A 12,081-nucleotide genomic window follows, 5' to 3' on the forward strand; every position below is an offset into this window, starting at 1 on the left:
TGAATGAATAACCGGCTCTAAATGTAGGTATTGTGATATAAACCGAGTCTGTTCTACAGTTTCTCATTAGACTGAATGAATAACCGACTCTAAATGTAGGTATTGTGATATAAACCGAGTCTGTTCTACAGTTTCTCATTAGACTGAATGAATAACCGACTCTAAATGTAGGTATTGTGATATAAACCGAGTCTGTTCTACAGTTTCTCATTAGACTGAATGAATAACCGACTCTAAATGTAGGTATTGTGATATAAACCGAGTCTGTTCTACAGTTTCTCATTAGACTGAATGAATAACCGACTCTAAATGTAGGTATTGTGATATAAACCGAGTCCGTTCTACAGTTTCTCGTTAGGCTGAATGAATAACCGACTCTAAATGTAGGTATTGTGATATAAACCGAGTCCGTTCTACAGTTTCTCATTAGGCTGAATGAATAACCGACTCTAAATGTAGGTATTGTGATATAAACCGAGTCCGTTCTACAGTTTCTCATTAGACTGAATGAATAACCGACTCTAAATGTAGGTATTGTGATATAAACCGAGTCCGTTCTACAGTTTCTCATTAGACTGAATGAATAACCGACTCTAAATGTAGGTATTGTGATATAAACCGAGTCCGTTCTACAGTTTCTCATTAGACTGAATGAATAACCGACTCTAAATGTAGGTATTGTGATATAAACCGAGTCCGTTCTACAGTTTCTCATTAGACTGAATGAATAACCGACTCTAAATGTAGGTATTGTGATATAAACCGAGTCCGTTCTACAGTTTATCATTAGATGTCTTTTATTTAACAAACTGTAAAATTACAGCCAGCTCTATAATTATTGGCCCCCCTGGTAAAGGTAATGATCTAAATGGCCTAAAAATGTATACAATTAATTCTCACATTGTATAAGTGAATAAATGATCTGTAACATGTTGAAATCCACACAAAAATGGTTCAGTGATCAAAGAATCAGGCTGTTTACATGGCAAGCTTGAGGTGAGCTGAGGAGTCGAGTCCCATAGGGAGGATTTAGCAGCCTAGGGTGCTGTAATTGGGACGGCAATAATTGGGCCATATATCTTTGTTAAAAAAATCGATTATTTGATAAGTTTACTTAAGATTTCTCATCATTTCAACGTGAGTTTGCACTAATTAACCACAGATTGAGCTGATTGTGTATGTATTTTCTATATGCTACACCACTCAACCCTTCCCGCGATCATCCCAGTCATGGCTCCACTCATTTTAACGTGTCTGTCTTCTTCAGCTGAAGGTGCCGAGCATGCCTCCACTCCATACGTCCTCGTCAGAGCCAAAACGTGTTCCCAATGTAAAAGCTGCATGACTGTCTCACTGTCACCCAGGCAGGATTACCATGCGCTAAATGGAAGTCATGAAATGAACCACTTTCAAAAAATCGTGGTGTAATTGCAGCGGTTAATTGAGGTCGGACGTAAGCCATTCATTATATATTATTTAAATGCAGTGTTCCGTTCCCTTGTGTGATTGAATCTGGCGAACGTGTTCCAGGGTGAAACACGCCTGTAAGTGACGGCTCCCCCATTAGTTCCTCCGAAGTGAATGCGTATTGTTCTTTATTTCATTTCCGTCCTCGCGATAGGGGCACTCGAGCCAAATGTGTTGTCAAGAGCGAGAGGCAATGGCAATCAGTGCTGAGCAATCTCGGAATTGATTAGTAATTTGCTGCTTGTCAGAATGGGGAACACCACCAATCAGTATCTGTTGAGCGCGGAGTGAGTAACGCTTCGAGTTTTTCCCTCGGCCGCACCTCTGCGGGGACGCGCTCGTGGGAAACGAGCAGTAACCCCTTGACTTTGATTTGCATTGCGTTCTGCTGCTGTTTTACCACGTTAAAGGAATAGTTGAGAGAAAAACGTGACGATTTCCCCCTCGTTCCACATGTAGCCGATCGCTTCAGGCCTGTTGGGTGTCTGAAGTTTGCTTCTTCAGTTCTTCAGAAGCTTATTAAGCCATTTCGCAGCCGACACCTGTCTGTTTTGATGCTTGATGCCGGGGCTTTATGGGCAGAAACAAAACAAATCACTGCTGTGGGATCAAAACCTCGTATCTCAAAAATGGTAACTTTACAGGAGAAGGGAAAAACATACTCTACTTGTAATGTAAGTCAATGGAACCAGACGTCTTTCCAAGTCATTTTGGGCCGTTTCTCTTGGTCCTTTCATTATGAAATTTACACACAGTGTAAAGGGCAGCAGGCGTTTTTAGTTTAGGTCGAAAACTCAAAAAACGTCAAAAATGGAAATACGAGATCTTTTGAAAATGTCTGTTGCCCTTAACATGGTTTGCAAATTTCGTGATGAATGGACTAAAATAAATGACCCCAAATGACTTTGACAGAACTCTGGTTCCATTGACTTACATTAAAAGTAAAGTAGGTTTTTTCCTTCTTCTGTAAAGTGACCGTTTTGGAGATACGAGGTTTCCGTCCAACAACAGCGTTATGCATAAATGCACCAGGTGCAGAGTTACAAATATTACAGGTATAACTAGAAATACATTTCATTTGATGTCTGCTGTAAGGTGCTGCACATGCTCTGAGAATTATACATCTGTATAACGGATAAACGGATGTGCCAGATTTTTAGAGGAGTGACTTAAATTAGCCAATATCATGTTCCATTCCAAGGAAGGACCAGTACAGGAAAGCTCTCGTTCCCGGAGTTGTTTAACTGCCAGGTGCTTTATATAATAGCCTACCAACAGCACTCTGCCCCGTAGGTTGTCTAAAGGCCTTATCCAGTCTATCAAGGGGTGAGAGTGCTGCCCCAGGGAACTCCGTAGGCTCGAAGTTCAGAACGTTCTAGATACCTCTCTGTGTAGATTAATGTTGCATATCCTCCTCCTCAGTGACAGATAAAGAGCAGTGACACTCTGTTGATCTGTAAACAAAATGATTCTTTACGCCACACGATGAGAAGGTGATCAACAGTAGCAAGTCAATTTTATATTGTCCCAGATAGCAAGAGGGCCTCAGTTGGCCAACCGATGGCAGCGTTGGCAGCACACTGGCTTTGTGCGCAGTGTTTTCCAGGCGGCTCGCTGGTGGTTAAGGAGAGTGTTACCCTGCGTTCACACCGACAGCAACTTCGCACCTCTTGTCGCCCAAAATCGCTGATTGCTCATCGCCTGTGGGCATTTCTGAACTCGAACTGAGTGTTGTTTGCCCTGGTTTCACTGACATCAAGCACAAATCAGATGCGTCCAAGGTAAAAATAAAAATCCCGGCGAGAAATCACTTGTGCTTATTTTTATTCAATCCCTGTCTGTGTAGTCAGTTTGTGAGGTAAACAGTCTGGGCATTGCGATCACTGTCTGTCTGGGGTGAAAGCTCCGTCGCCTTTATTCCATCTCTGATATGAACCAAAAAAAAAACGACTGGGGCAGTCGTGGGCTGGAGGTTAGGGAACTGGCCCTGTGACCGGAAGGTTGCCGGTTCGATCCCCACTACCGACAGTCCATGACTGAGGTGTCTGAGCAAGACACCTAACCCCCAACTGCTCCCCGGGCGCCATGGATAGGGCTGCCCACCGCTCTGGGCAAGTATGCTCACTGCCCCCTAGTGTGTGTGTGCTCACTAGTGTGTATGTGGTGTTTCACTTCACAGATGGGTTAAATGCGGAGGTGAAATTTCCCCGTTTTTTGGATAAAAAAGAGTGAACCATTTTTACAGATAAAGCACGTACTACGCTGCTCAATTAGAGCCGGTTTATGTGGAGTCTGGCCTCTTCCTATTTCCATCGTTATATCAAAAACATGATTTAAAAAACGCCAGAGGGCGCCCATGAGCGAGTGCTCAATGAACGGGGGAGAATAATTAAGATCATTTACAGGATAACTAACTTGTAATGATGATAACTACCTCATGGCCTCTCTGGACTTCAGTAAAATGTAGAGTTTCTTATTAGTTTGACTGGATTTTGCCAGCTTTCTGTTAACCTTGTCTTTGGCTGACAGACATAAAAACCTGTGACGTGAAAAAAGGATCTTAGCGTCTTCTCTTTTACTCCTAAATGAGCAGATATGAGGGCGATGGGAAGCCAGTCTGACGCAAAGTTTTTAAGTCAACTTAAGTCAACCGAATGGGAAAAAACCAAATAAACGGCCTTATAGTTGAGACGCTAACATCTCTCCGGATGCAGTTTGCTGTTTAGTATTGGCGGTTTTGGCATTTTGTCGAGTAAGTTATTTTCGGGAGTTTAGAGCATTTACAGCTGTCATTAGAGCGTTACGTGATGTGAGCTAATTGGCCGTAATTCACAGGCATGACGTTAGTGTAGCGCAAGCTTTTCTCTGCAGTGACACTGTGAGTGATTTGTCTGTGACATTTGTTGATTTGTGAACACGGACAACCTGCAAAATCAGCTGCACGCGAACAGCTTAGTGGGCATTTTTCGAAAAAATGCCATAAACTCTGCAGAACCTGCCTGACATTTAAACAGGGGTCGTATGAGGTCGTGCTGGGAGATGTGTTTTATTTGCTTATTTATCTATTCATACCTCCTTTTTATCTCTCTCGTCCTCAGGAGCTCTGCAGATTGAGAACAGCGATGAGTCGGACCAGGGAAAGTACGAGTGTGTGGCTATGAACAGCGCTGGGACGCGATACTCGGCTCCTGCCAACCTCTACGTCAGAGGTAGGAGACGTTCTCACTACAGCGCAGTGTTTATTTCACTGGGCTTTTTCCTTTCAGTCGTCCCTTCATCATTAACACACTGCAGTCATACAGGACCAGTCAGGAGTTTGGCCACGCCCACTCAGTTTTAAATCTGTTTACCTGTCTGTCTGTTTGTCTGTCTATTGATCTGTCTATTTATTGATCTCTCTGTCTGTCTGTCTGTCTGTCTGTCTGTCTGTTAATCTATCTATCTATCTATCTATCTATCTATCTATCTATCTATCTATCTGTTTATCTAGCTGTCTGTCTATCTATGTCTGTCTATTTGTCTCTGTCTGTCTCTGTCTATCTGTATCTCTGTCTGTCTCTGTCTGTCTAACTCTCTGTCTGTCTGTCCCTCTGTCTTTCCATCTGTCTGTCTGTCTTTCTGTCTATTGATCTGTCTATCTATGTATATCTGTCTGTCTGTCTATATCTCTCTGTCTGTCTATTTGTGTCTGTGTCTGTCTGTCTGTCTGTCTGTATCTCTATCTGTCTGTATCTCTCTGTCTTTGTCTGTCTGTATCTCTCTGTCTGTCTATTTGTCTCTCTGTCTGTCTGTATCTCTGTCTGTCTGTTTGTCTGTCTGTCTCTGTCTAGCTCTCTGTCTGTCTGTCTGTCCCTCTGTCTTTCTGTCTTTCCATCTGTCTGTCTGTCTTTCTGTCTATCGATCTGTCTCTCTATGTATGTCTGTCTGTATCTCTCTGTCTGTCTATTTGTCTGTCTGTCTGTCTGTCTGTCTGTATCTCTCTGTCTGTTTGTCTCTCTGTCTGTCTAACTGTCTATCTCTGTCTGTCTAGCTCTCTGTCTGTCTGTCTATATCTCTATGTCTATTTGTCTCTGTCTGTCTGTCTGTCTATCAATCTCTCTATCTATGTATGTCTGTCTGTCTGTCTGTCTTTCTATCTGTCTATCTGTCTGTGTTAAATCCCCTTTTCTCCCTGTAATAATTCAGCTTTTCTCTTTTGTCTGTTTGGTCACAGCAGCTGCTTCTTCTATCAAAACAGTGTTATTAACTCTCACAGCAGCGCGTGCGGCTTTGACTGATGATGTGCTGTTGTTTTGGTTCCCCACGTGGGCTGAACTTTTGTTTCTGACATCCAGTGTCTGGAAAATGAGCATTTGGGTTGTTCTGGTATCTTGGCAACGAGAGTGCCGGTACATACAAAAGGTGAAACTGAGGTCAAACCCAAGCTTCGTGGTCAGAAATGCTCTAACCCTTTAATGCAGAGGCAAGCAGTCGAGCTCTTCTTTAATATGGTGATGTGTCTGGGCTCTTGTTCCATTTGTTGTGATATGTAAAGAATGGAATCTAACAAAGCTGAACATTTGTAGATTTTATTATTTATAGATGTTTGTGTCGCAAAAAACCTCTTTAAAGACGCGAACACAAATATGAATATGAATATTTTTCACACTTCAGTGGCCCTTTAAAGGAGGAAGCTGTAGCTTGCTTCACAAAAAGTTTAACGAAATGATGTTTTTTTGATGGAAAAGTACTTTTAGCTTGACATTGAACTGATGCCGGACTGTTTGTGTGGATAAAGTCTGGAGAAGTGCGCAAAATCGTTTGGGATGTAAACCTGCAGAGGAAACTAAACAGTTTACAAACTTTATAAAAAGATATGTATAATTATATATGCAAATTAGATGTTATCTTTTTAAATATGTGGACATGTGAAGACGCATACCAGTGCAAGAATTCTACAGAACAGATTGATGGAATCTTGTTGTTTTAGTATTAAATCAAGAAAAAAGTATGAATTGTTATTATAAAATGTACTGTACAAAGATTCAGCATAAATCCAGCTGCGATATTTAAATATATACATACACTACTCACAAAAAGTTCTGGATATTTGGCTTTCGGGTGACATTCATGGAAAGCGTAAAAAGTTCACGCTACAGTGATATTATATCATGAAAGTAGGGCGTTTGAATAGAAGTATGCAGTGGTGATTTCCTCGTCGCATCAACTTACTGAAACAAAAGCCGACAGCAGTGGCGGGTAAACCCCAACAAACAATCTCAGTGTCTCAATAACTCGTCATGCGCCCTTGAGCATCAATAACTGCTTGACCACGACGTCTCCTGCTGTTCACGAGTCGACTCATTGTCTGCTGAGGCACGACGTCCCACTCTTCTTGAAGGGCGGCCCTCAGGTCATTGAGGTTCTGGGGTACAGAGTTACGAGCTGATCCCATAGGTTTTCTATGGGATTCAGGTCTGGAGAAAGTGCAGGCCGCTCCATTTGAGGTCCCCCAGTCTCCAATAGTCGTTCCCTAATGATGCCACCTCGATGAGCTGGAGCATCGTCGTCCATGAAGATGAAATGAGGCCTGTGTTGTTCATGCAGAGGCGCAGTGACTGGATTAGTGATGTTCTCCACTAGTTTGGGCCACTGGGTCACTGCACCATTCCCAAAGTGTAGGGCAGTTCTGTGTTGACTGGACACACCTGCCCACACTGTAACGCCACCACCACCACCACCACCACCACCTCGCTGTTAAGCTCCTTGTTAGAGAACTGCAAGTTGTGCAAAAAGTACTGAAACACTGAACAGCTGGACATTCAGAAGTTTAGAGAAGGTCACATTAAGTTCACCTGTAAAAGGTTAGAGTGCATTTTAGGTTCATCCTGAAATTTCACCCGAAAGCCAAACATCCCCGACTTTTTGTGAGTAGTGTGTGTATATATATATTTATATATTAGTTATTTTTTAGGAAGAAACTCTAATATACTTAATATTAAGAATGAACTTTCAATAAATGAATTTCTAATACATATTCAGAATGAAGATATAATAACATTAATGTCCAGAATCTTGTTCATCGTTCAGAATGCATTCATAACAAAATGACTATTCGGAATTAAGATCTAGTTCAATTAACATCCAGAATACAGTTCAGAATACAGAATAAAGTTAACGTCCAGAGTGAATTTTTAATAAAGTTAGTTTTCAGAATAAAGGTAACACCCACACACACACACACACACACACACACACACACACACACACTGAAATAAACATTTTTACTGACATTTTACCGTGACAGTGTTAAGAGAAAACATGTTATAGATGCAATTTATTAAAAACATCTGAAAAATAATCGTCATTCCTGCCTGTCGTGTCCTTCCTTTTAAATAAAGGATATGGCACAAATGTCCAAATACTTTTTGTGGCCACAGTGATATTAAATGCTGCAGCTCAGAGAAGCTGACCGTCATGCTCAACGTTTCGCTCTCCAGCTGCTCTGAGGGCAGATTTTAGATCAGCTATAGACTCTGAACGGATCCGTCAGGCAAAGAAAGGTTAAACGGAGCTTGTAGATCCTTTATGCTCCGTTTCTGTCATAGCAACTGCCCTAAAAACAGTTCTGGAACATTTAGCGCAGGCCTGGGCGTAACGAAACCCGGCCGGCGGAGGAAAGGTAAGCAGCACGAAGAGTAAACAAAGCCACCTGCAGCGTTAGCACACAGGCTTAGAGGCATAATAGTGACCGCGCATTGTCTATTAAACACAGCTCCGTTGTTGTGGGTGTAAACGTTCCAAGTTTTCCATGCAGGTAACAGCAGGGAGTTTATGGCACGCTGCCAGAACTGCCTGAAGCGAGCGACGCCGCAGTGCCACCCTTCAGTTTGTCACGCAAGCGCTAAAGAGTTGGCCTCTGAGCTCCTGTTGAACACGTTGATTAGGACTCAGAGCGCTGCATTGTGCTGGCAGTGAAGATGTCATGAGTGAGGAATGTCACTGCGTCTTTTCCCAGACGCCTCCTCCTCGCCGCCCTGCGCCTCCGCATCACCGCCGCACGCAAACGCCGCGGTCAGCTCACCGGACACTGATGTGTACATTTCCTCATGAGCAAAATACGTTCACTTAGTTGTTATTCGTAGGTAAACTTTTAGTTGTGTTTGTATATTAACATCAAAACATTTTCACTGTTTTTAATAATAAAACACCAATTTTGTCACATTTCATGCTAGAAATATTAGAAATGCACGTTTAGCTAATTAACTGGAGGCTGTAAACGAGGCTGAGATTATTCCACGGTGACTAAGGCGTAAAAAGGCCAAGAATTCATTTGTTGAAAGAAATTAAAGTCCGAAATGAAGTTCTAATGAAATCAATATCCAGAATAAAGTTCCATAAAAAGGTCATATCCAGAAGGAATTTCTGGTAAAGTTGATATGCAGAGTTAAGTTTTAATAAAAATGAATGTCCAGACTGAAGTTCTTTTAAAATTGACGTCCAGAATGCATTTACAAAAAAACGAATGTCCGGAATGAGTTTCTATTGAAACGAATGTCCCGAATGAGTTTCTATTGAAACGAATGTCCCGAATTAGTTTCTATTGAAACGAATGTCCCGAATGAGTTTCTATTGAAACGAATGTCCCGAATGAGTTTCTATTGAAACGAATGTCCCGAATGAGTTTCTACTGAAACGAATGTCCGGAATGAGTTTCTATTGAAACGAATGTCCCGAATGAGTTTCTACTGAAACGAATGTCCGGAATGAGTTTCTACTGAAACGAATGTCCGGAATGAGTTTCTATTGAAACGAATGTCCGGAATGAGTTTCTACTGAAACGAATGTCCGGAATGAGTTTCTACTGAAACGAATGTCCGGAATGTATTTACAAAAAACCGTTAATATTTGAAATGAAATTCTAATAAATATTCAGAATGAAGAAAATTCATGTTTGAAATCTTTTCTAATAAAATGGAGGTTCAGAATGAATTTCTTGTAAAATTTACATCCAGAATGAAGTTTTAATAAACAAAATTATACCCATAGCGAATTTCTAATAAAGGTAATATTTAGAAAGAATTTCTAATAAATACTTAGAATGATGATCTAATAAAAATTAATGTCTTGAATCAACAGTAAAATTCATATCCAGCATGTTTTTATAGTAAACAGTATTTATAATGAATTTTGATTAAATTAACATCCAGAAAGAAATTCTAGTAAAATTACAGCCCAGAATGCGTCACATTTCAAATGAATCTAGATCACTTTGCCTGATGTTTTGTAAACAGGTGTTATTTATCATTTAGAATGGTTTATTATTCATCACTTAAAATACTTAAAGTTGTGAATAAACAATTCATTTAGTGTTGTTTGTGATATGTAATTCTACACGTTATCCACTGTAATTGTATATAAAATCATTGTTACTCAGGCTTAACGGTGTGCACATTTGAGTCAAGTACATTTAGTGCTGTGTTTTCATGTAGTTTCATAAAATTTAAGTGATTTCCTAGTTTTACCATTTATTTTTAACCCCTTGCAGTCTGAGTGCTAAAGCCTTTCAGCTTTGTTAGATCATCTTCTTTGCATTTCAGACAGCAACTTGAAGAAAGTGCAGTATTAACAGAATAAATGGTGGAATATAAACTAATTATATACCAACATATTAATAACTGGCCACTGACTGCTGTATTTGTGTTTATTTGTGTTTATTCTGATGTTATATGGTGTTTTTTCTGGCAAAACACACTTCACTGCCCAGATAAACACGTCTGGCTGCTGAAGCCGTGAGCTCAGCGCAGATCTGCTGTTGTTTACATTGAGCTGTAAGTGTTTCAGAAAGCGTCTGCGACTGTGGGCGTAATCCTGCTCTCTCACTCTCACTCTCACTCTGCTGGCTTTCTCCTGCTCTCTCACTCTCACTCTCACTCTGCTGGCTTTCTGCTGCACTCTCACTCTCACTCTGCTGGCTTTCTCCTGCTCTCTCACTCTCACTCTGCTGGCTTTCTCCTGCTCTCTCACTCTCACTCTGCTGGCTTTCTGCTGCACTCTCACTCTCACTCTGCTGGCTTTCTCCTGCTCTCTCACTCTCACTCTGCTGGCTTTCTCCTGCTCTCTCACTCTCACTCTGCTGGCTTTCTCCTGCTCTCTCACTCTCACTCTGCTGGCTTTCTGCTGCTCTCTCACTCTCACTCTGCTGGCTTTCTCCTGCTCTCTCACTCTCACTCTGCTGGCTTTCTCCTGGTCTCTCACTCTCACTCTGCTGGCTTTCTCCTGCTCTCTCACTCTCACTCTGCTGGCTTTCTCCTGCTCTCTCACTCTCACTCTCACTCTGCTGGCTTTCTCCTGCTCTCTCACTCTCACTCTCACTCTGCTGGCTTTCTCCTGCTCTCTCACTCTCACTCTCACTCTGCTGGCTTTCTGCTGCACTCTCACTCTCACTCTGCTGGCTTTCTCCTGCTCTCTCACTCTCACTCTGCTGGCTTTCTCCTGCTCTCTCACTCTCACTCTGCTGGCTTTCTCCTGCTCTCTCACTCTCACTCTGCTGGCTTTCTCCTGCTCTCTCACTCTCACTCTCACTCTGCTGGCTTTCTCCTGCTCTCTCACTCTCACTCTGCTGGCTTTCTCCTGCTCTCTCACTCTCACTCTGCTGGCTTTCTCCTGCTCTCTCACTCTCACTCTCACTCTGCTGGCTTTCTCCTGCTCTCTCACTCTCACTCTGCTGGCTTTCTCCTGCTCTCTCACTCTCACTCTGCTGGCTTTCTCCTGCTCTCTCACTCTCACTCTGCTGGCTTTCTCCTGCTCTCTCACTCTGCTGGCTTTCTTCTGCTCTCTCACTCTCACTCTGCTGGCTTTCTTCTGCTCTCTCACACTCATTCTCACTCTCACTCTGCTGGCTTTCTCCTGCTCTCTCACTCTCACTCTGCTGGCTTTCTCCTGCTCTCTCACTCTCACTCTGCTGGCTTTCTCCTGCTCTCTCACTCTCACTCTGCTGGCTTTCTCCTGCTCTCTCACTCTGCTGGCTTTCTGCTGCTCTCTCACTCTCACTCTGCTGGCTTTCTGCTGCTCTCTCACTCTCACTCTGCTGGCTTTCTCCTGCTCTCTCACTCTCACTCTGCTGGCTTTCTCCTGCTCTCTCACTCTCACTCTGCTGGCTTTCTCCTGCTCTCTCACTCTCACTCTCACTCTGCTGGCTTTCTCCTGCTCTCTCACTCTCACTCTGCTGGCTTTCTTCTGCTCTCTCACTCTCACTCTGCTGGCTTTCTCCTGCTCTCTCACTCTCACTCTGCTGGCTTTCTCCTGCTCTCTCACTCTCACTCTGCTGGCTTTCTCCTGCTCTCTCACTCTCACTCTCACTCTGCTGGCTTTCTCCTGCTCTCTCACTCTCACTCTGCTGGCTTTCTCCTGCTCTCTCACTCTCACTCTGCTGGCTTTCTCCTGCTCTCTCACTCTCACTCTGCTGGCTTTCTCCTGCTCTCTCACTCTCACTCTGCTGGCTTTCTCCTGGTCTCTCACTCTCACTCTGCTGGCTTTCTCCTGCTCTCTCACTCTCACTCTGCTGGCTTTCTGCTGCTCTCTCACTCTCACTCTGCTGGCTTTCTCCTGCTCTCTCACTCTCACTCTGCTGGC

The 12,081-nt window shown here is 42.8% G+C and overlaps 1 protein-coding gene across 17 annotated transcripts in view; it reads left to right on the forward strand.

The window, feature by feature from the left end:
- Positions 1 to 12,081, forward strand: part of ptprfb (protein tyrosine phosphatase receptor type Fb) — a 385,507-nt gene that overhangs the window by 216,770 nt on the left and 156,656 nt on the right. For all 17 annotated transcript variants that reach the window (XM_037531027.1, XM_037531033.1, XM_037531030.1 and 14 more), the window contains one exon: positions 4,566 to 4,676. In XM_037531027.1, the coding sequence (XP_037386924.1) occupies positions 4,566 to 4,676 (111 nt within the window). The remainder of the gene's footprint in view (positions 1 to 4,565; positions 4,677 to 12,081) is intronic.

Source organism: Pygocentrus nattereri, chromosome 19, assembly GCF_015220715.1.
Source record: "Pygocentrus nattereri isolate fPygNat1 chromosome 19, fPygNat1.pri, whole genome shotgun sequence".
NCBI classification, from domain to species: Eukaryota; Metazoa; Chordata; class Actinopteri; order Characiformes; family Serrasalmidae; genus Pygocentrus; species Pygocentrus nattereri.